The 24,150-nt window shown below is 51.9% G+C and overlaps 1 protein-coding gene across 5 annotated transcripts; it reads left to right on the top strand.

Annotated features, from left to right (window-relative positions):
• Window positions 1-3,953: 3,953 nt before the first annotated feature.
• Miga2 (mitoguardin 2) lies at window positions 3,954-24,099 on the top strand. Of its 5 annotated transcripts, none has more exons than XM_021154840.2 (16): window positions 3,954-4,017; window positions 7,257-7,492; window positions 8,585-8,795; window positions 10,004-10,116; window positions 10,822-10,939; window positions 11,251-11,387; window positions 14,630-14,747; window positions 15,631-15,731; window positions 16,291-16,406; window positions 16,799-16,871; window positions 17,002-17,088; window positions 20,494-20,592; window positions 20,792-20,926; window positions 21,583-21,636; window positions 22,206-22,322; window positions 22,545-24,099. In XM_021154840.2, exons 2-16 carry the CDS (start codon window positions 7,397-7,399, stop codon window positions 22,749-22,751), a joined length of 1,782 nt encoding a protein of 593 aa, XP_021010499.1. In that variant the 5' UTR covers window positions 3,954-4,017; window positions 7,257-7,396; the 3' UTR covers window positions 22,752-24,099. The 5 variants fall into 5 exon arrangements, with proteins under 5 accessions (XP_021010499.1, XP_029324685.1, XP_029324680.1 ...); XM_029468825.1 differs by lacking the exon at window positions 3,954-4,017 and adding an exon at window positions 4,028-4,136; XM_029468820.1 differs by lacking the exon at window positions 3,954-4,017 and adding an exon at window positions 4,028-4,283.
• Window positions 24,100-24,150: the final 51 nt, after the last annotated feature.

Here is a 24,150-nt window from a genome sequence, read left to right as displayed (position 1 = left end):
GGGTTTTTGGTTTTGGGTTTGGTCTTTGCTGCAAGGTCTCCTGCAGCCCAGGCTGCTCTCAAACTTAATAGGCAGTTGAAGATAGGCACGGCTTCTCCATCTTCCTGTTGGAATCACAGGCAGGTGTTGCTTCCTAGCTGTAAATTATGTATGCAGCAGGCACAGGGCACAGAGTGATAACTGGGTGTATGCCATTTCAGTGGAATAATGAAAGCAAGCTCATTTATCATGTCTGCCGACTTTTGACCCCTCACAAGAACATTGCCTGTCTACATCCTTAGCAGTTTTGTTTTGTTTTTTTTTTGTTTGTTTTTTTTTTTTTTTTGGTTTTTCGAGACAGGGTTTCTCTGTATAGCCCTGGCTGTCCTGGAACTCACTTTGTAGACCAGGCTGGCCTCGAACTCAGAAATCTGCCTGCCTCTGCCTCCCGAGTGCTGGGATTAAAGGTGTGTGCTACCACGCCTGGCTCCTTAGCAGTTTTAAAACATGGGAAATCTGATTAGTCCTTGTCACCCCACCACTGTGTGGTAGTGCTCTAATATCAGTTGTCTTCTCTGCCTGTCCCCTTGTCCCCTGCCACTGTCTTTCCCCCTCCATCACGTTCCCTTTATTTGAAGTTTGTCTCTGGTCCCTCTCTCAATTCCCCTGTCTTCCTCTGCTTCTAGACATCAACCTGTTTCTTCTTGACCTGTTTCTTCTGCCTTGACCTGGTGATAGATAATGCAGGGCCACTAAACTAAGGATAGGCCCTATTGTTTCCTCACCTGGCTGAGAGAAGGGTGGACAGGACAGAGAGCTCACAGGCAGGGAGAAGGCTCTCAAGCCAAGCATGAGCTTTCTTAGTTGGGAGGTTCGTAATGACTATTCCTGCCTGGTTGTCAACTTTATCTGGAATGAACTACAATCTAGAATTGGAAGGCTCACCTGTGATCCAGGCCTTGAGGATTTGGAGATACAAGTTTCTGACTTGGATTTTGGCCTGGAGATCTTGAGGCATAGAGGCTATGAATCCCAGGAGACTCAGGCAAAGAGATATCTGAGTTCAAGGTCAGCCTGGGACAAAGCAAGTCCCAGATCCAGGCATGGTGGTACACACCTTCTGCTGGAGACCTACGTAAGGACACTGGAAGAAGGAAGATTTGCTCTTCTTTGCCTGCTTGCATTTACTTGCCAGCACATCTGTTGGAATCTATAAGCCTTTTGGGACTGAGAAACTGCTAGATCCTTGGACCTCCCACTTACAGCTGACCATTGTTGTGGAGTTGGACTACAGTCAGTAAGTCACCATAACAAATTCCCTTACTGTTTAGAGACTACCCTTAAGTTCCATGACTCTAGAGAACCCTGGCTGATACAAGGTCGAAGTTCGTGTTTCTGCCAGGTGGAGAAAATGGGCTGCTCTAGAACATGGGCATGCCCTGACCCTGAGTGCAGTCCCTCAGTCCCCGGAAGGCAGGAAGATGCGCTGCATATACTCCTGGTTCCACTGGTTCCCCTGCGGCTTAGGAAATAGGATTTGGTATCTGACTCCATCTGTTCTTGCTCCTACTTCAGAGATTCATCTTTTTAAATAACATTTATTTTTTCTTAGTTGGTTTGGTTTGTTTGTTTGTTTTGTTTGTTTGTTTGGTTTTGGTTTTTGGTTTTTGGAGACAGGGTTTCTCTATGTAGCCCTGGCTGTCCTGGAACTCACTCTGTAGACCAGGCTGGCCTCAAACTCAGAATTAAAGGCATGTGCCACCACTGCCCAGCTTTTCTTAGTTTTTAATTATTGTTTTATGAGTATGGGTGTTTTGCTTGCATTTATGTCTGTGTACCATGTGTGCAGTGCCTGAGGTGTCCAGAATTTGGATATTGGATCCTGTAGAATTGGAATCACAGACCTTTGTGAGCTGACTTGGGTGCTAAGAACAAACCTATGTCTTGAAAGAACAGCAAGCACTTTTAAACCACTGAGCTATGTCTCCAACCCTTCAAAATTTGTTTGTTTCTCCTCCTCTTCTTCTTCTTCTTCTTCTTCTTCTTCTTCTTCTTCTTCTTCTTCTTCTTCTTTTTCTTCTTCTTCTTCTTCTTCTACCTTCTTCTTCTTCTTCCTCTTCTTCTTCTTCCTCCTCCTCTTCTTCCTCCTCCCCCCTTCTTCCTCCTCTTCCTCTTCAGTCAGGGTCTCACTATGTAGCCTTGGCTACTATACAGACTGGGCTGGCCTAGAACTCCTAGAGATTCACATGCTCCTGCCTTCCCAGTCCTGGGATTGAAGGTGTGCATCACCACACCTGTTAAAACCTCAGCTTTGGGCTGGAGAGATAGCTCAGTGGTCAAGAGCACTGACAGACTGCTCCTCTGAAAGGTCCTGAGTTCAACTCCCAGCAACCACATGGTGGCTCACAACCATCTGTAATGGGATCTGATGCCCTCTTCTGGTGTGTCTGAAGTCAGCTACAGTGTACTTGAATACATAAAATAACTAAATAATATTAAATAAAAACCTCATCTTTTCACCCAGAACTGTTCCTCAGCTGGTCCTTTTGCTTTGTCATCTGTCTGTGCAGGGGTGAACCTGAGCCATCTGGGTGTTTGTTCAGGCATCTGGGTGTTGTCCTATGAGCAGGCGGGGCCCAGATATGTGGAGTTTGAAAACAAAACAAAACAAAACAAAAAAACTTCAGGAGATTGCCAGTCTCCTACCATTGACCTCACATTAACAGGCTCTGTAACTACACACCGGTAAGTCACAAGCCCCAAGTGTCTGTGTTCACAGTCTTGTATACAAAATTGTTCCTCTTCACTCTGCACTTACTTGTCAGGATCTGTCTGTAGCTGGCCAGTGACCATTCAGACAGCATCCAGCTCTGTCCTGTTAAAGCCATTTTAATTGCATGTCTTCATTCAGTAACTCACACTGGCTGAAAAGGATCAGTAACTGGAGGCTGGAGAGATGGCTCAGTTGGTAAGCCCAGTGTATTGTCCTTGCAGAGAACTAGGGTTCAATTCCCAGCACCCACAGAATCCCTCACAGTTGTAACTGCAGTTCCAGGGGATCAGAGGTCGCCCTCTTCTGGCCTATATAGGCACTACCTGCACCTTTTACCAAAAAAGTTCACTTTGGCCTTTTATTTTTTTCCCCCTGATATTCAAATAATGATTATTTACTAATTTAGAATTTGGATGTAGCTGGGCAGAGTTTCACATGCTTGTATATAATTCCAGCACTTCGCCAGGCGTGGTGGCGCACACCTTTAATCCCAACACTCGGGAGGCAGAGGCAAGTGGATTTCTGAGTTCGAGGCCAGCCTGGTCTACAGAGTGAGTTCCAGGACAGCCAGGGCTACACAGAGAATCCCTGTCTCGAAAACCAAACCAAACCAAACCAAAACAAAAAAAACCAACCCAACCAACCAAAACCCCAAACCAAACCAAAAAAACAAACATACAAAACCTGTTAGTCTCCAAAGCATAGATCCCTGTCTCGAGAAAAAAAAAAAAAAAAATCCCAAACCAAGAAACCAAACCAAACCATGCATAAATAAGGGTTGTAGATGTGCGTGTGCGTGTGCGTGCATGCGTGTGTGCCTGTTGGTGTGAGAGTATGTGTAGCGCAGGAGTTTGGTAATCAGATGTGACATCCCAGTGACAACAACGCTGAGGACCAGCGTGCGGCAGAGACTCTCTAAGCAGCTGCTTCCCAGAAAGCCCCAGGTATCCACTAACTCCACCGCCTTTTTAGAGTGTCCGTGTGTCTGTCTAATCCTAGTGACCAATCGGAGGAGAGAAGAGGACATTCCACACTGCAACCACACTTAGGGGGCGGAGCGAAAAGCGAGGTAGGCGGAGTCGGCGTGATCACGTAGCTCACCCCATTGGCCAAGGGCCTAGCCGATGCGGAGCGATATGGAGACGCTCATTGGTCAGAGCTGTGTTGGCCGGACTGAAGCCACGCCTTCCCCACCCAGCGGCCTGGTTTGGTTGTATTGCCGCCTGGAAAGGAGACGCTGCCCTTCCCCAGCGATGGGATTCCGGGTGAGTGACGGCCACTGCGCGGGCGACCAGATCAGCAGGGCTAGAAGCGAGGCTTGCGGAGCATGGAGCCCGGCCCACGCCGGGGTCTGCGATCCAGCCAGCCCGCGAAGGTGTCCAAGGTGGGATGAGTGGATCCCCTGGACCAGGCGGCTCGAGAGGATGCGTGGCTCCGTGGGTGGAACGAGAAAGGACCTGGGTCAGAGAGGAGACTCCCGGGCCTGGAACGCTGCGAGCATCTAAAAGTATGGTCGCGGGCACCCCCCCAGGTGTGCCGGCTGTGGGCAGCGCTGTATGTGGACAGCGGTCAAGGATGTCCTAGGGAGGTCGGGGCCAAAGCAGGAAGGTCCCTGCCCAGGCTCCGCAAGGAGCAGATACTGAAGCTTGGAATATTGTTGATGTTCACTGTGGGGTTGCCCAATGCCAGGCTGCGTGGGATCCCACAGAGATGTGCCGGGGTGGGACAAACAGGACATGAGGCAGAGTGAGCTATAGTGCTGCCTGGTTCTGAGAACACAGCCAGGTCAAAGTGGGACGAGAGAATGCTCAGGCCAATTGGTAGGGTTGGCTTGCACAAGAGAGGAGAGCCTGGATTGGAAAGCCGGGATATCAGGCCTAAGGTGCCAGGGTGGAAGAGCAGATAACCTACCTGCTCAAGAATGTGGAGCAGGATTGGTGGCCAGCAATAGAATAGAGACAGGTAGGATATGATGGTGAGCTTGGACGCTTCCTTCCTTTTGGGCATAGACAAGGCTAACTGGACTCACCTGCAAACAGATGCCAGCTCCCCGCCCCCCTCCTGCCTGGGTCCTAGAATAGGCTCACCTCTAATACCAGGTGGCCTTCCCAGACGTTCAAGGCTCTCAGGTTTGATACAAGCAAGCAGCAGGCAATGGTTAGGGTGCTCGATCCAGCCTTGGTCCTCATCTCTCAAAGCCTCAGTATTCCTATCCTTTCGTGCTCTGAGAAGGATTCCACTGAGGCCTCACAGAGAGCTAGTGCACTGGCTTGTTGAAATGCTCTGAGAAGTATATCTCCTGCTATTTGATGTCCTTGTCTCTCACTCAGTGCCCTGCCAGGCTGGAGGCACATCATAGTCCACTTAACCTCTAGGCAAAAATGTACCCTGCCCTTGACAGTGTGGCAATTTCTTTAGCCCTTGAAACTCACTGCCTGCCAGCCCTCTTGCCCTCTCCCCTCCCCCCACAGCCCTAGGGCCAGCCTGATAGGGCTGTGTGCCTTCCCCCACTCACCAAGGATAATCTGTTCCTTGTTCATGTCTTGTGCTGGCCTAGTGACTTTTGGCCATCATCCCAGAGAGACAGGGTCTGTCTGTCCTGGCCTATGTGTCCCTTCCTCTGAAGATCTCAGAAAGCATCCTTGAACTTGAACAAGACCCCTGCTGCAGGGTCTTGGGGTCTCAGAATATGTGATCAAACATCTCATCTGGCTTTGGGTCTTAGTGGGTCTTGGGCTATCTTTTCTCTCTGTGCCTCTGCTGGGGTGCACTGCCTGTTCCTGCTGTGTTAAGCAGAACCCAGAGTCCAGTAGACCTTGACATACCCTCAGTCTTCACCCCTTAGCAACCGATGAGTTATTTTGGACTCCTGGCTTAGGTTGGAGAAAACTCAGTTTCTTCATGAGAAGGTGGGGAGAGGCAGGGAGAAACATCTGCCCATATAGCTGTCATGATTCAGTTGGTTCATAGCAGTAAGCACAACACTTGGGGGACAAAAAGCAAGAGAAGTCTCTAGAATTCAGGTCCAGTCTGTGCTACAGTATATGACTCTGTCTCAAAAATAAATATAAGTCAAAACAAAACAAACAACAAAAACCCCACCACCACACCAAGATCAGCACAAATATTTAGGCCACAGGAAGTGAAGCATTCCTGGGTCTGTGAAAGGATGTCGTGGTTCTCAGTCCTGCAGCCTGAGATCTTTATTTAGAAGATGGCCAGTGTTTTTAGAAAGACTGAGAAAGTGCAGGAGGCCCTGAGTTAGGGGGTGACCTATTTATCTCCCGGTCTCGGGGTTCTTTCTACGCCAGCATGCCACGCATGTCTCCCTCTGCTGCCAGGCTTATAGAGGTGTCTGTGGGGTATCTGGCTGCTTGCCTGCCTGTGGGGGCAGAGGGCTGGGGCTTGGTGTTCCTGATGCACGCCTGCTGTTCATTCAGCCACTGGAGGCACTGTTTTTTTCCCCCACTGCTACATGCTAGACAAGTGCTTTAAAAAATTTTGAGACAGGGTCTGCCCAAGTTGCCCAGTCATTCTTTGAGCTTTTGATCCTCCTGCCTCAGCTGGGATCACAAGCCTGAAGTGCCCAACCTCTGGGGCCTCTCTTGTTTATATCTCTGTATGCTGACATGTGCACCTTTCTGTAAAAAACAAAACAAACAAACAAACCCATCCCATAGATGAGCGTTTTGCATGTGTATATGTCTGTGCACCATGAGTGCCTGGTGCCTTCACAGGTCAGAAGAGGGCAGAGGGCATCAGATCCCCTTCAGCTGGAGTTGTGACAGTTGTGAGCTAGCATTTGGGTGCTGGGAATTGAATCTGGGCCTTCTAGAAGGATAGCTAATGTTTTTAACTTGCTGAGCCAACTTTTTTTGGTTTTTCGAGACAGGGTTTCTCTGTATAGCCCTGGCTGTCCTGGAACTCACTTTGTAGACCAGGCTGGCCTCGAACTCAGAAATCCACCTGCCTCTGCCTCCCAAGTACTGGGATTAAAGGCGTGCACCACCATGCCCGGCTTCTGGTTTCATTTCTGTTGTGTGATAAGACACCCCAGCAAAAGCAATTTAGGGGAGGAATGCTTTGTTTTGCCTCACAGTCCCAGGTGACAGTCCATCATTGTGGGAAAGTCACAATGACAGGATCTCATGACAGCTGTTCATGTTACATTCAGTCAAGAGGCAGAGATCAAAGAATGTGTGTATGCTTTTACACAGTACATGGCCTTAGCCTAGTTATGGTACCACCTACTGTGGATGGGTCTTCTCACTTTTATTAACGTAGTTCATTCCTCGTGGACATGCTCAGAGATCCATCACATTCAACCTTGGATCCTGGGGAGCTCGGTTGTCAGGCTTGCTCAGCAGGTTCTTTTATTTGCTTAGCTATCTCACTGCCCCAAAGCTTGTTGGCAGGACTGGGTATTGGACATAGGGAGGTGAGCGTTCTACCACTCATGCCCTGTACGCACCTTCTGTGCCTCACTCGGTCATCTGTCTGTCAGCTTTGTGGAAGGACCTGTTATGTGTGCCCCTGTCCTGCTGGGGAGTGGATGGTACCCAGGACCCAGCCAGAGACCAGCTGAAGACATTCTCCTTGCAAGCTCTCACCCCAGGAGGTCCCGTCTCGGGTGGTGGGCCTACCATGGCATTCCGGAGGACTGAGGGTATGTCCATGATCCAGGCTCTGGCCATGACTGTGGCTGAGATTCCAGTGTTCCTGTACACGACTTTTGGTCAGGTAAGGTGGGTGTGGTACTCTCTAGGGGTCCTCATTGCCTGAGAGAGCTGAGTCCTTGTCAAGGCTATGTGGCTTAATTTCTTACTGTGTTATTATAATTCCACGTGTCTTAGTTAGTTTCTCATTGCTCCATTGAAAGACCAAAGCACCTTAAGGGAGAAGGAGGTGATTTGGCCTCATGGGTCAGTGCGTCACAATCCACTGTGTTGAACGCATGGCAGCAGAAGCTGGAAGCTGGCCGGTTGCAGCATCTGTTCACAGGAAACAGGATGCCAGTGTTTAGCTCGCTTTCTCCATTTTTTACAGGGCATCTTGCCCTGCCCAGTAGTGGTCCCCTTCACAGACACGATGATCTTTCCGCCACACGACTTGAGATATCCCTCACAGACAGCCTCAGAGGCTAATGTTGTTATAGGTAATTCTTCACAGGTGTGTCAGGAGGCTTGGCTCTTAGGAGACTCTAGTTCTCTCAGGTTAACAGGCAACACTAGCTATCCTTATGTATATCTGGTATCGTTTCCCTGAGGAAATCAGGAGTACATAGAAGAATTGGGGCCCTAAACCCAGTGTTTACCCAAAGGCTAGGCAACCTCTTGACTTTAGTTGTCTCTAAGTCCCTTGACATGCCCCGAAGCTCTCTTTTGTGGGACAGAGTTCCACCTGGCCAGCAGCAGAGGGTGGCCAGGATGAGCCTGTTTGGATGGGTTGGTAGTGACTGTCATTGGGGAATGGAGTCGTCAGGGTTTGAGCTGTATATTGGTCACTGCCTGCACACGCCTTAACTGATGTGACCCTTAGGTTCCTCGTTTGGCAGAGATTCTGACAGGTGACACAGTTCAAGCCCTGTTGCAGTGACAGGCACAGAATGGTGGCTAGCAGTGTCGGGGCACACGGGACCCACCCCAGGATTCATCTCCTCCGTAATGCGTTAGTTATGCTATCTTTATATTTCTGATTCACATGTCAGAGAAGGTGACTTGATTTACTCTTCAGTGCCCCTTGTCACCCCTTTGGTCAGCAGAGGAATACGGTGGCCACACCCAGAGCTTCCCTTTGGGCAACATAACCAGACCACTTGTCTCTTTCCTCTAGTCCGCGTTCTCCCAGCTGCGGTTGACACCAGGCCTGAGGAAGGTCCTTTTTGCCACAGCCCTTGGGACTGTGGCCTTGGCCCTGGCTGCCCACCAGCTGAAAAGGCGCCGGCGGAAGAAGAAGCAGGTGGGCCCTGAGATGGGAGTTGAGCAGCTGGGCACGGTACCCATGCCCATCCTCATGGCCCGCAAGGTTCCTTCGGTGAAGAAAGGTAGGTATGTGGTTGGGGAGCCTCTGGCATCTGAGTCACTTCTCAGCAGCGTTCGTTGTGGGTCTCAGGCTCGTGCCTTCCCACCTCACAGCTAAGTTACCCTCGGTAGAGTTGACAGCAGAACAGACACTGGGCTCGGGTGTGGTGTGCGGCCTTGGTCCTGGGTGTCCTTCTTACTATAGGGAATTTCCCCGAGCTCAGGAATAAAGATACGGAGCTCATGAACACACTGGTGTGTCTCTGTTCTCCTCTTAGAGGGGAGAGGAGGGATTTGGGTGTGCTAAGATTCGCCTTTTTGGTGTGTCCAAAACTTTGAGACAGTGCCATCACAGAACCGAGCCACTGTGGGAAAACTTTGAAAAAGTTGATCTTGGAGTTTGTGTGTGAGCAAAGGTGTGTGGGTGTGCCACAGTGCACTGTGGAGGTCAGAGGGTAGCTTGCATGTGTAAGTTCTTGCCTCTTTCACTTGTGGGTTCTGGGGTCACGCTGAGGCCTGGGCTCATCTTGCCGGCCCTCGTGAGACCCAGTTGTTTGCTGCTACAGGTCACTGTCACGTTGCTCTCCTTCAAAGCAAGGCGCTCTCATAGGTTCACAACTTGGAAAAAACAAGTTTCCTTGAAAAATAAATGTTTAAAGCCAGGTGTGATACTGTGTGCCTGTAATCCTAGCACTCGGGAAGATGGGGCAGGTGTAGAACTTAAGGCCACCGTGGGCTACACACTGAGACTTTGTCTCAAAAAACAAAACTAATTAAGAAGAATGAGGTTTAAGGGTTGTTTTATCTATTTATTGTATGTTCTGTGCCATGGTGTACATGAGGTGATCAGAGGGCCTCTCTGATTCACCGGGAGTTGGGTCTCTCCTTCACTGAGGATTGAACCCAGGTCCTTCGGCCTGGTAGCAAGTTCCCTCACCTGCTGAGGCATCTGGAAAAGAGCGTTCTTTATCCATCACTCAGGCAAACTGAGTAAGAGGTAGGGATGTGACCCGCCTTGCTCTCAGCTTGTCCCAGCATTTGGGGCCCTCCGTATGGGCCTGGCCTTGTGTTAAACCAGCAGGCAAAGGAAGAACCTTAGTCCTCTGTTCAGTGTACACACTCAGAGGAATCCACTGGTGTCCTGGCTTAGGTCAGGACACTTCCCGAAAGATAAGGGTGGGAGGGAGGCTCCGTGGGAGGATGAATGTGAGACCCACCCTTCTCCTCACAGGCTGCTCCAGCAGGAGGGTTCAGAGCCCCAGCAGCAAGAGCAACGACACTCTTAGTGGCATCTCCTCCATCGAGCCCAGCAAGCACTCAGGCTCCTCCCACAGCTTGGCCTCGGTAAGAAGCCAGGGAGGAGATGTGTGGAGGCAGGTGCCACCAGGCCACTCTTGGACTCTGCCCTAAGGAAACTTGTAGGCTGTTAGGGAGGTGGGAGATAGGCCCCCTTCATTGCTTCCCACCCTCATTCATGAATTCTGGCTCTAGAGCCTATTGATGATGGTTGGAGGCACCAGTTGGAGATGGGTGTGTAGGTGCCAGAGAGGGAGCTTACCAGCGAGCGGGCGTGGGCATCAGACGAGGAGCGAGTGCCTGGGAAGTGTCAGGATGGGGCTGGGCTGAGGGTCTAGAGAGAAAGGAGACAGGTGAGCTTTGTCTCTGTGGAGCCCGGCCCGGGGCTCATGGACTCACTGTGAGTGCATTGCTCAGCTCTAGCCCTGTGCTGTGCCCTTGCCCTTGAGTCTCCTCCGGAAAGGTGGAGGCCATCTTGTGATTGTGAGGTCCCAAAACAAGGTGGCAGCTGTCTGTCCTCCTTGACAGACTAGTAAGCAGGGACCGGGCCCAGGAACGTCTCACACATGGCATCGGGTATTGACCTCTGTGTTTCTTCGTATTTTGGGGGTCTCTGTGGGCATCATTGAGCTGCTCTGAGAATTGGGTCCTGACCCAGCTCCCTCAGGAGGTATCTAGGAGAGGTACCTGTGGCCTGTGGTCAGGCGGTCGGGGTGCGCTCACTGCATTCTTCTCTGTATACTTGGTCCCTAGATGGTAGTGGTCAATTCATCCAGCCCTACAGCTGCGTGCTCAGGTTCATGGGAAGCCAGAGGGATGGAAGAGTCTGTGCCCACCACTGATGGCAGTGCCGAGAGCCTCTATGTGCAAGGTTGGCTGGGAGGCGAGCCCAGGGCTTGGGGTAGGGTAACTGTGGCAGGCAAGAATGAGCTTCCAGGAGTCTGGTTAAGGCAAGTCACTTCTTCAGGTACTGCCCCACCCTAAATCCCTGTCAATTCTCAGAAGACACATCCTGCTTAGATAAAAGCCTGCGCACTCACTGCGCACTGGATAGGCCGGAAGGAGGCAAGACCCACCTGTAGAGTCCTGCCCAGTTCTCATCCTGCTGTGGCCCTCTGCCGCCCTGCTATGTTCATCCCCTTAGGGCAAGCCTATGGGAGCTGAGCCTTTCTCCTTTCTCAGGCATGGAGCTGTTTGAGGAAGCCCTGCAGAAATGGGAGCAGGCACTGAGTGTGGGCCAGAGAGGGGATGGAGGCAGCACCCCCACACCAGGCGACAGCCTCCAGAACCCAGACACTGCGTCAGAAGCACTGTCAGAGGTAGGTGGTGTTCCCCAGTCACTGCAAACTTGGCCAGGTGCCAGCTAAGTGAGTGTGCCTCTCCCAGGGCACTCACTGGGTTCCCGTCCACAAAAGTGCCACTTAGAATGAATATAGTAGCTCGAGTATGTGCTTGATGCTGTTGCATTGGTGACGCTTGGTGAGCAAGTCCCACTTTGATAATCACTCCTCTCAACTCTGTTCAGGGCCTGGGGGTGTGGGGGGTGGTGTGGGTGTTGATGCAGGACTATAGGAGATGGGCCTCTCTTCTAGTGACTGGATTCTGGGGCCTTTGGGTTTTGTTTATGGTATTTTTTGGGGGGAGAACATCACTTAAGTTTTTTGATTGTAATTTCATACTCTTATTTATTTATAAGATTTTTATTTATTTTTATTTATTTTTTTTATGTGTTTCCTTGCATGTATGTCTGTATACCATGTTGGTGCCCACAGAGTCCACAAGAGGGTGTTGGATCCCCTAGAACTGGAGTTACAGGGGTGAGCCACCAAATGGTGCTGGGAACCACACACAGGTCCTCTGGAAGAACAGCAAGTACTCTTAACAGCTGAGCCATCTCTCTAGCTGTCCCCTCATTCTCTGTTATTTTTGAGACAGGGTTTCTCTGTGCTGCTCTGGCTGTCCTGGAACTCACTCTGTAGACTCAGCTGACCTCAAACTCACAGAGATCCACCTGCCTCTGCCTCCCAGTGCTGGGATTAAAAGTGTGTGCCACCATGTCCATCTGGTGACCATTTTTAGCACATGTAGTCTGTAGTTTCCTGTGGAGAGTTCTGGAGAGAAAGGTAAACAGGCTTTCATTAGGTTGACAGTACCTTTCTCTTCCGTTTGTTTCAAATAAAAAGAAGTAAATCAAAAACTTGGGAATTGCTGGGCAGTGGTGGCGCATGCCTTTAATCCCAGCACTTGGGAGGCAGAGACAGGTGGATTTCTGAGTTCTAGGCCAGCCTGGTCTACAAAGTGAGTTCCAGGACAGCCAGAGAAACCCTGTCTCAAAAAAACACAAAACAAAATAAATAAAAAACCCTTGGGAATTAAGCCGAGAGCCTTGCAAGGGCAGGCACACAAGACGTGTGCATAAGACAGGGTAGCACTGGAGCCGCAGCTGGCTTAGAACTCTCACTGTAGACCAGGCTACCATCAAACCACAGCGGGGTATGTCTGCCTCTGCCTCCCAAGTGCTGGGGCTAAAGCTGTGTGCCACCGTGCCCAGCTATATTACTTTTTAGTTTTGCTTTAGGTTTGACTGTGTAGCCCTGGCTGGCCTAGAACTGACTATATAGAATCGGCTCAAAGTTGCAGAGACCCACCCACCTCTGCCTTCTGAGGCTGGGATTGAGGGCATGTAACACTGAATCTGGTTTGTCAGGCCTTTATTTATTTATTTATTTATTTATTTATTGGTTTTTCCAGACAGGGATTCTCTGTGTAGCCCTGGCTGTCCTGGAACTTATTCTGTAGACCAGGCTGGCCTCGAACTCAGAAATCCACCTGCCTCTGCCTGGAACTTACTCTGTAGACCAGGCTGGCCTTGAACTCAGAAATCCACCTGCCTCTGCCTCCCAAGTGCTGGGATTAAAGGCGTTCGCCACCACTGCCGTGCTTTTTTCCAGTCTTTCCATGGTGGTGTTGAGTGGTTTTGTTTTTTTTGTTTGTTTTTTTTTTTTTTAAGATTTATTTATTATATGTAAGTACACTGTAGCTGTCTTCAGACACTCCAGAAGAGGGCGCCAGATCTCATTACGGATGGTTGTGAGCCACCATGTGGTTGCTGGGATTTGAACTCTGGACCTTCGGAAGAGCAGTCAGGTGCTCTTACCCACTGAGCCATCTCACCAGCCCGAGTGGTTTTGTTTTGTTTTGAGACAGAGTCTTTCTACATAGTCCTGACTGCTGTCCTAGAGCTATAGTCCATACTGGCCTTGAACTCAGAGAGCTCCTCCTGCCTCTGCCTCCCAAGTGCTGGGTTTAAAGGCATGGAGATTTTTTTCACGTTCTTCCTGGCATCCATTGAGACACAGAAGGTACTCTTAAGTTCTGGCTTGGAGGAACAGCTTAGCTGTAGCTTGCATATCGGGCGTCAGGCCCCTGGGTTCCATCCCCAGCTCCACAGAAGCAGGGATCCGACAGCAGTGCCACACGTGGGAGGTACAGGCAACAGGACCAGGAGTTTCAGGGTACTGCCGGGCAGAGGTGGCACACCCCTTCAATCAAAGCACTTAGGAGGCAGAGGTAGGCAGATCCCTGAGTTGGAGACCAGCTTGGTGAGTTCCAGGACAGCCAGGGCTACACAGAGAAACCATGTGTCAAAAAATAAAACAAAGTGGCTGGAGAGATATAGCTCAGTGGTTAAGAGCACCCTCTGCTCTTCCAGAAGTCCTGAGTTTAAATCCCAGCAACCACATGGTGGCTCACAACCATCTGTAATGGGATCTGATGCCCTCTTCTGGTGTGTCTGAAGACAGTGACAGTGTACTCATATACATAAAATAAATAATATAAAATAAAATAAAACAGAAGTTTGAGCTTACACAGTGTGGGGCCAGGCTGGACTAAATGAGACCCTGTCTCAAAACTAAGTTTTTTAAAACATTCTGAAATTTACCACATCTGCTATTCTTGAGTTGGTTGAGCTTCTGTGCTAAGTCCCTGCAGCCTTAACCACTCAAAGCTACTTCCCAGAGCGCTGACAGACATCTTCAGGAGCTGCCAGTCACGCAGGAGAGAGTTCTGAGGGCTGGTCCAGGTCTCTGTCCCGGGACACTTCACCACCTTGAATTATCTCTGTGGAATGTCCTGTCCCTGAGAGAAGCTTTGAGGCTGAACAGCAAGGTCCAGGGTGAGACCTCAGCAATGGCCGCCTCTTACCTCTTCTAGTCTTTTCTTGGCCTTAATTGGTCCTCATCTGTTTCCTCCCAGGGCTCTGGTTACTTTAGCAACAGCTCTACTCTGGTTACCTCCACCTCCATGGAGAGAGTAGTCAGGCCTCACCGTAGGGCTCACAGATAACAGGTGTGGGGCACGATGCCCTTCTGCCCAGATACCGTGCATGTGTTTCTGGCATCATGGCCTGTGTATGTACAGCACATGTGGCCAGTGCCTCCTGCAACGGGCAGTACAAGACTAGAGTTCTTTTGGACCCAGAACTGGCTCCATTTCCTCAGGGCCCTACCTGAATGGGGAGCTCTGCAGCTCTGGGTTGAAGGTCATTGTTTTGTCATAGCCAGAGTCCCAACGAAGGGAGTTTGCTGAGAAGCTGGAGTCCCTGCTGCACCGGGCCTACCACCTGCAGGAAGAGTTCGGCTCCACCTTCCCCTCCGACAGCATGCTGCTGGATCTTGGTGAGCTGGAGCACACAGGCCGCTGTGGGCCTGAAGTGCAGGAATAGAAGGCGGGGGCGGGGGGGGGGGCAAATCTAGAGAGCCAGGGCATGTTTCCCTAGAGCTGCAAACAAATTCAAGTTTGAACAAATAGGGAGACCGAGATAGGTATTCCCTTAAAGATGGCAGACAGACACTGAAGCAAGATGAGGCTCGGAGTCCATAGTTTGTATGCTTTGCCCCGGCCTCTTGAGAACACCTTTGAGCCGCATGCCTCTGTCTCCTGGACAGCTCTGCAGGCCTTGGGTTCACGTGACAATTTCCCAAAGGCAGGCTGAGTGGGCCAATCAGTTCTCTTGCCACTCGTTGGAGCTTTTCCGGGGTGCACTGTGGGAGCACCTGACCTCCAGAAAGGTCGGGCTAATGCTGTGGGCCACACCCTCCCTGACTTGGCATTGGCCTCTGTGTGACTTTGCCTACTTTCAGAAGAGCCCTGTTCCCTTGGGTCTTCCTCTGTGGCACAGCTTGGTAGGGCTTTCATGTGGCCGCCATCAAGTCTGGCATTTACTTATTTGGTGTGCCTTTCTGAAGTGTCCTGGAAGGTCTAGACCCCTCAGTTTAAAGCCTAGATGTGGGAATGCTGACTAAGTGCCTGCAGATGCCCTTGGGCGGTTATAGCCTTTTAGAAAGAGAAACACTCACAGGGCCACCTAGAGGATGGGTATAGAGATGACACCCCACCCACCCACCCCCACCTCCCGCTGTCACCACATAACTCAGGGCAGCTTTGTGACTTCTGCCAACATCTGCTCCAGACAAAGCCTCGGGGTAGCAGTGCTGTGTGCCAGTCTTATCAATGCTATGGAGTAGTGGCGGGTCTCAGCCTAGTCTTACTCTCTTCCAGAGAGGACCCTAATGCTGCCACTGACTGAGGGCTCACTGCGTCTGCGAGCTGACGATGAAGACAGCCTGACTTCTGAAGACTCCTTTTTCTCAGCCACTGAGGTAAATAGGTTGGGAGACCAAGTTGGGGGGCCAGGTCCTCTGGGCCAGGACTGGGTTGTGGGGGGGAATAAGGTTATATTCTTGGGTGGGAATGAAGCCCTGCTTTCCAGATACTCTGAAGTTCCCAGGTCAGGAGGCCTGAGAGGCCCAGGTTATAGTTCTACATGGTCAAGCAGAGATATCCATCCCCTCCCATCCCTAGGGCTCTAAACTGCACCCACCTCTGGCTTCTCTAATTCATTTAGACCTTTGGTTAGCATTAGTCTGCCACCAGGCTGGGGCAGGGGGCATGGTATCTGTGTTTGGGACAGGAAGATGGGAGCATGTGTTCAGCAGATGTTCTCTTTGGGAAGAGATCCTAGCAGTAGAAGAGCTGAGGACCAGGGCTGGACATGAACCTAGGCCTCCTGTCTCATGGGGCCAGTGTGCTTCATGATGGGCCAAAGGAAGGCACCTAGGGTGGTCCCTGTTGCTGGGGCCCTGAGCTCTGCCCTGTGTAGGGCGATGCTTACTGGCCTCTGTGGGGCGATGCTCATTGGCCTCCTTGGCTCTTTCCCAGATCTTTGAGTCCCTGCAGATCGGCGAGTACCCGCTTCCTCTCTCCAGGCCTGCTGCTGCCTACGAGGAGGCTCTGCAGCTGGTGAAGGAAGGAAGAGTCCCTTGCCGAACACTCAGGTGAGAGTTGGGGGGGAGAGCGCTGTGTGTGTGGGGGGGGGAGGGAGCTCCAGCCCCAAGGAGAAGGGGCAGAGGTGCACAGTGATGCTGGTTGTGACCAAAGGAGGTGAGGTGTTAGCCCAGGTACCATAGCCATGACTGCCGACTGTGGCCATGTCCAGAGGGGGCAATGTTGTCCCAAAGAACAGCCAGCCAGCCAGCCTCTGCCTTCGGTTGAGGAGAGGTTAAAGGATAGAGGGAGACTGGCACCAGCCTGAGGTCACACTGCTAGGTTGAGGCAGGGCCAGATTGGACCCTTGTCCCCTCCACCTCACCCAAGGTACACCCTACCCTCCACTGGGTCTTTGCCAGGTAGGACCAGGTGGTGTGACACTGTCTGTCCCTCTCCTCAGGACAGAGCTGCTGGGCTGCTACAGTGACCAGGACTTCCTAGCCAAGCTGCATTGTGTACGGCAGGCCTTTGAGGTGGGTGTGGTGCAAGGACCACCGAGGGAGGGGTTGGGCCTGCCCAATACAGGGCCACCCTGTGCCCGGCCATAACTCTGCCCTCTCCACTGGCTCTGGAAGGCTGCTCCTTACCCTCTTCTTTCCTTAGGGGCTTCTAGAAGAAAGAAGCAACCAGGTCTTCTTTGGGGAGGTCGGCCGGCAGATGGTGACGGGCCTGATGACCAAGGCTGAGAAGGTAGCTGGCATGGGCCTGCTTTAGAATCCCCTCCAGAACCTTACCTCAGGCTGGGCTTTTGCTTTGTTTTGTTTTGTTTTGTCGACTGTTGACTGGGTCTTGGGCCTGTGAGGTGACTCAGTGGGTACAGGACTGGTGCCCTGAATAAGATCCCCAAACGCATTGTGAAAAGAGAGAGCCAAGCCCCCAGAGTTCCTCCACAGCAGCTGTGGTAGAGATGGGTCCACACTCATCATGCATGCTAACACAGTGATAATTCAGACAGGGCTTGGGCTGCGAAGATGGCTCAGCTGGTCAAGTGCTGTTTGTAAGCCTGAGGACGTGAATTTAGAACCCATCTGTGAAGAAGTCACGTGTGCTAGAATATGTTTACTGCTAGTGCTGTGGAGGTGGAGGCGGAATGGCCGATCCACGGCCAGTCAGTCTGACTGGTGAGCCCCCAGCCACAGTGAGAGGCCCTGTCTGAGGAACGTCTTCTGGTTTTCTCTCTGGCCTGCACACGTGCACAAACACTTTAAAACCAAGTACAGGAGTCCCTGCATCTTCCTAGAGCCATGGGCACCGAGAAAGGCTTGTGGGTCCCTGGCTCCTGCTCCAACTTGGAAAACTAGAGACGTGAACTCTTTCTTACTTGGTGATTCTAGTAGTACAGCTTTGTAAAATTGGTCAATAATGAAACACAAACCACAAGCCAAGTAAGTGGTAGTGGGGTATCCCTTAGGCAGGCAGATCTGTGAGTTCAGGGCCAGCCTGATCTTCAGACTGAGTTTGAAGACAGCCAGGGCTACACAGAGAATCTCTGTCTTGAAAAAGAAAACAAACAAACAAACAAACAAACATGCAGACTGCAGAAGGGTCCCCTGCATCTGTCTATGGCCACCCTTGCTGGAGTCCCAAGTGCCCTCTGCTCTATGGACACTCTGACCATGGTGTCATTGCCCACCTTCCAGCCTGTTCTGCTGTGCAAACAGCTTGCAGTTTCTGCTCAGTGGTATCTCACGGCAGTACATCCACCTCCCCTCACCAGTGTGCTGCCCTGGTAGTTACAACAAAGCACTTCACCTTGTGGGCGGGTGGGCTGTGGTGGGTCCCATCTGGGACCTGGGAGGCTCTGTCGCAGGTCCTGGCAGGAGGATGTTTTAAGGGACTGTCACTTTAGGTCCTTGTTGGCAGCATAGGAGTCTATCCTCATGTCTTGGCTCAGACTGGGTTTCTGTAATCCTGACCTTTTGCCGCTATTCACGGCTCCCTTGCTCTTTGCTTGTGGAAGAGCTTGCATAAGTTTTCATATTTATCACCCACCGGTGCTTTTGTTACTGCATTGGAGCCAGTCTCTTGATAGGGCTTCTGTGACACAGGCTGGCTGTGTGGCTGAGACAACCCTGACATCTTGTCTTCCTGCATCTGCCTCCCAAGGGATGGGGTAAAAAGCATGCATAGCCGTGACAGGCCAGCTTTTTGAGTTGCTAATTGCATTTAGGAATTTGTATTTGAGGCCGGGCAGTGGTGGTGCACACCTTTAATCCCAGCACTTGGGAGGCAGAGGCAGTCGAATTTATGAGTTGGAGGCCAGCCTGGTCTACAAAGTGAGTTCCAGAACAGCCAGGGCTATACAGAGAAACCCGGTCTCAAAAAATTAAAAAAATTAAAAAAAAAAAAAAAGAAATTTGTATTTGGTGTGGTGTGCATGAGTATAGAGGTGTGGGTGAGGGTGTGCGCATACCACTGTACACATGTGGAAGTCAGAGCACAGTTGATGGGAATTGGCTCTCTCCTACTGTCGGGGTTCAGGGACTGAACTCAGTTGTCAGGATCATGGTAGAGGCCTTCACCACAACATCTCACTGCTCCTCTTTTGGTTGTTTTTTTTGTTTCTGATTTTGAGGCCCAGGCTGGCCTCAAACTTATGCCAATGCTCCTGCCTCAGCTTCCTGAGGCTCTGCTGGAGCAAAGCTTGTCCCCTGGTCCTTCTTGCTCGTCCTTGCTGGAGGAATGCTCTAAAAGACCCGTGTAAACCCTTGTCTTCCATGGTTTAAGACCCGCCAGCCCTCAGCCATGGCCTGAGTGCTGATCTGTGGTTATGTTGGCCATACTTTGCCCTGTGCAGCTTGGGGCACTGGGGTCTTGGGGGTACGCCAGACCCTCCACCTGCTTTGGACTTTTGTCTGTGCTGACCCTCTGTGTCTAGTACACTGTTCCTCAGTTATTGTTTATTTAGACAGTTCACATAGAAGAGAGTATGGAAAAGGTCTGTTTAGTGTCTAATAGTGAAGAAAATGAACTCTGAGGATTCCCACCTCTGGCTTTACCACCCAGTCTCCTGCATATGGTGCCTGTGTCCTCCTCGTCCAACAGTGATGCCCACGATGCCAGAATTGTAAGCCCTAACAAGTGCTGCATTCACCCTTGCCTGGTGATTGCCCCAGTGCCTTCCATCTGCCCCAAAATGAGCTCCAGGCTACTTCTTCATGTCCCCAACCCCTGCCCTGCCCCCCCCCCCCCCCGCCACGGTCAGCTCTGTTGCAGTCTGCGCTAGCAGATAAGGAAACTGAGTGTGGAGAGAACAAGGGGCTTTCCCAGTCTACCGAGCAAGTGGATAGAGCCAGGCTGTATGGTTCAATTAGCCACATCCAGCCCATGCCCTTAGCTGGCTCTCCTTGGCCTCCCCGAAATAGAATGAATAATAGAAGTGAGGTGGCCTGAGGCCAGGCCAAGCCGAACAGAGCCCAGTCAATCTTAGGCTTTGTTGCTTCACAAGGTGGAAAAGGCCCGTGGGCAGCTCCTGAGCCCATGACTGGAGCACTCATAGCCTTGCCTGGATTCCTTGAGCCAGTCTCTGAAGACACTGGCCAGATGGCAAATGTGCAGGCTTTGCAGTTGTAGCATCAGGGCCATTTTGTAACCACGCAGCCTTCAGCCAAGTCTGTGTCTCTCTCTGAGTGGGTTGTTTCCATGTCCTGTATCAGCCACACTGCATGTTAACTAAGTTTATGCTACTGAACCACAGCCCCCACCCCTGCAGGAATTTCCTCCACTGGTTATGGAGTGTTTCTGTGCCAGGGGCCAATGGTAGCACAGGTGTGCATACAGCCCTTGAAACCACACCTTTTCCCAGGCATCGCCAAGGAGAGATCATGTCTTAGGGTGGTGCCTGGCTCCCACAGGCTACAGGTGTGTAGTAATGAGTCAGACTGACATAGCTGGGTGTCCTGATGCAGAATTTGCCCCAGACACACCCTGGTTCTCTGGAAGGTTCAGGCAAAAGACACCTCCTTGCCACCTCTTTGGTGTAGGGCCTCAGCCCTGCTTGGCATATTCTTATCCACAACCCAGCCTGCTTGTGAATCTTATCCAACTGGGTCACAGGGCCTCTCCCACAACCAGAACTGGCTGTACTTCTCACAGAGTCCCAAAGGCTTCCTGGAGAGCTATGAGGAGATGCTGAGCTACGCCCTGCGGCCTGAGACCTGGGCTACCACCCGGCTGGAGCTGGAGGGCAGAGGGGTGAGTCTGCTCGTGCTGACCTGGGACTCTTCAGGACTGAGATCATTTTGTTGGGAGCTCGTGCCCAGCTCTGCATCAGTGCTAAGCAGCTGAGAGGGCTCGTCACTGCACTGAGCCTGGGTCCCAGCCGTTTCCCCATGTCGCGCATGGGCCCCCCTGGCCTCGGCACGGTAGCTCTACATGCCCCTCTTCCCTGAAGGTGGCCTGCATGAGCTTCTTCGACATCGTGCTGGACTTCATCCTCATGGATGCTTTTGAGGACCTAGAGAACCCTCCGTCTTCGGTGCTTGCTGTCCTGCGGAACCGCTGGCTGTCTGACAGCTTCAAAGAAACAGTGGGTCCTGTCCCTCCCGTCCCTTTCCCATATATACATGTCCTGGGACCTTGGGCACTGGTCCTCTTGTGCCTGGAGTTCATTTGTCAGTCCCTGCCTACTGAGATGTGGGATGTCAGACCCGGGACTCTCTGCAGGCACTTGGGCGCTCCCTGCTGCCCCAGCTCCAGCAGTGTGCACATCTCCCTCTGTGTTGTCCTCACATGGGCAGAGCCCCCACTCTTGTTAGGCACTAAGTCATTCATTTTAATGCACCCCATTAAGTTAAAATAGAGGAGAACCTCTACCCACCCACCCCCAACAAAATGACAAGAAACTCCAAGGCCCCCAATAATATGGTGGTGCTGGTGCCCACAGCTCTTCTCCAGCTAGGCCATTCATAGGTACTCATGATAGCTCCCAATCACCAGGTGAGGGGTGGGGTGCTGTGTCATGACCATTTTACAGAAGAGGAAACTGAGGCTTGGAAACCTCCACATCTAAATGGAGTACTAAAGCAGTAAATTAGGCATCTGTTGCCAAATGTAGGGAAAATAAAAAGCAAGACTTGTGCAGTTAGGTGTGGGTGGGCTATGGGGAAAGCTCATTCTGGGCCAGGGCTGGGGCCCTGATTTAGACTAGTCTAACTCCAGGACGGGGTCTTGCCTGTGTTTTAGGCCCTAGCCACCGCGTGCTGGTCTGTCCTGAAAGCCAAGAGGAGGCTCCTGATGGTGAGTGATTGGTGGGGCTTCTTGGGCCTGAGTCACCAGAACTCCCCTAATCAGTTGGGCTGAGTGGGGAGGGACAGATGCAGCAAAGCACCAAGGCTCCTGCACCCGACACTGACCACCCATCTTGCCACTGTACCCCACTTGGCCAGGATTCTTCCTGAGGAGCAAACATCATGTCCCAGCAGAGGAGATGCATGTCCTGGGAGAGGTGGGAGGGCTAGTGCCTATGACTGGCCAGTGGCCACAGCAGTCAGGCGGCAGGCAGAGCTCTTCTCCTTCCCAGTAGGCCGCTGGTATCTGCACCATGGATGGAGTAGCTGAGATCCACCCCTTCCCATGGCTGTCAGGCCCTGCTGGGCAATGAGTACCAGCGGCTGTGGCCAGGGCTCCGAGTAGACTCTGCCCACTAAGGCCTGCAAGGGGCAGCTCTCAGAGCAGTCTCTTGGCCCTTTCTGTAGAAGTGAAAAATCAGGGTTGTACAAGCTCACCACTTGTCAGGATGTAGTGGCCTTTAGGTAGCCCCTGATCCCCAACCCCAGCCTGCTCCTTAGCCCTGCCACTCACCACAGGTGCCTGATGGCTTCATCTCCCATTTCTACTCCGTATCGGAGCATGTTAGCCCTGTGTTGGCCTTTGGCTTCCTCGGACCCAAGCCCCAGCTCTCGGAAGTCTGTGCTTTCTTCAAGGTACATGACAACATTCCTGCTTTCCTGCTACTGCAGACACCCCTCAGTGCCAGAAGAGGGGTGGGGCCCGGGCTGCTCTAGGTGACCGCTATAGGATGAGCCCAGGAAGGCAGTTGCTTAAGGCTGGGAGAGTGGGCTGGGGCTTGGTCATTGAGAAAGGGACTTTGTAGAATGTAGAAAATGTCTCAGGACCCAGACCCAACACCAGTCTCCTACCCCCAGCACCAGATTGTGCAATACCTGAGGGACATGTTCGACCTGGACAACGTGCGCTACACATCTGTGCCAGCCCTAGCAGAAGACATCCTACAGCTGTCCCGGCGTCGCAGCGAGATTCTATTGGGCTACCTGGGGGCACCTGTGGCTAGTAGCATCGGGCTGAATGGGCCACTGCCTCGAGAAAATGGGCCCCTGGAAGAGCTGCAGTAACAGGGGATGGGCTGGAGGGGAGAGGTGGCTGTTTGGGCCTCAGACACAGGGTGACAGGAGAGAGAAAGCCGCCACTCCCTTCCTTTGGGTTGGTATCCAAGGGCCATGGTGGCCAAGGGCCATTGCCCCTGAGCTTGCTCCACTTCCTCATCTGGGAATTCCCAACACCCAGAGGACAAATTTCCATGGAGAGGAACCACTAGGAGCACTGATAGCAGCTGCCCTTGAGGTTCCCTGAGCAGCAGAGGCAGGCCAGAGTCTGCAGGGACTGGCCAGGGGCAGGTAGCAAGAGAGAAAGGTGTGGGAGCAAATGGCTCTTGAGTATGGACCACAGAACCCTAGTCCCCCCCTGCTGCTGACAGAGGGCAAGGGATAGTTGAGGGATAGAACATGCAGGGCTAGGTGGTGACAGTCACAGGGTCCTGCAATAGCAGCCACCTATAGCTACATAAGTCCCAGCACCTAGGCTTCTGGCCAGTATGGAAAGCCATGTCTGGACCATCCAGAGGTGGGCTGCCTCACATCTGAGCAGGTACTCACCCTTCACAAACCCTTGGCTCTGTTCTCCACATTCCCACGCCCTGCCAAAGACTCAGTTTTTATCCCCTCTGTCGCCAAAGATGGAGGAGGCAGGGCTGGCCGCTTCCTGCTCTCTGGTGAGCCCGGAGCTCCAGTTAGAGCTCACAGAAGCCCATCTCTTGTGTAGCCATCTACTGCTCCAAAAGTGAGCCAGGGTGGGCATAGGCTGCACAGCGGGTAGCTCCCCCTTCCCCTTTCTGACAGGAAGCTGGACTCAGCACTTTGCCTTCAACTCCATGCACACGTGCTTTGGGGCTGCCACCACCCACGTCCTGCAGACAGTTGGCATTTGTCATGGCAGCTGCAGTAGTCCTGGCAGCCCTCCTTTTGCCTGAGCTGGGAAGTTTTTATTTATTGCCTTAATACTTTATTTGGCTGTTCCATCCCTTCCAGGTTGTGAAAAGACTCCTGGTCTGGAGTTGAGCACTGGCTCCTGGAACCAAGTTCCTCTCCCTGGAAGGGAAAAGGGTTCCCCAGGGTCAGCAGGATGCAGTGAAGAGAGGGCAGCCATGGCTCTGGGTCCTCTCTGAGGCTTGTGCTCAGAAGGGAGCAGCCTTCATGCACTGTCTTGACATTCCATTCATTTGCACTTACCCTGAGCTGTGAATGTGACCCTGGGCCAAGGCCCGCTCTGATCTGCCCCTGACCCATACAGCTGTGGTATTTTCATTTTGTCCTGTTCGTGTGTCTATGCCCCGCCCTCTAGCACTCAACCAGCAGTGGTAGAGTATGTGTAAGGCCTGTGAGTCAGATAAAGGATCGAAGCGACTCTTCTCTGTGTCTTGCTGGGTAGAGGTGGGGCCAGTGCTGAGCCAAAGGC

The sequence above is a fragment of the Mus caroli genome, unplaced genomic scaffold, assembly GCF_978045245.1.
Source record: "Mus caroli unplaced genomic scaffold, Mus_caroli_1 scaffold_2, whole genome shotgun sequence".
Lineage (NCBI taxonomy): Eukaryota > Metazoa > Chordata > Mammalia > Rodentia > Muridae > Mus > Mus caroli.
Note: the sequence above shows the minus strand (reverse complement) of the source record. Positions and strands in the feature narration are given on the sequence as shown.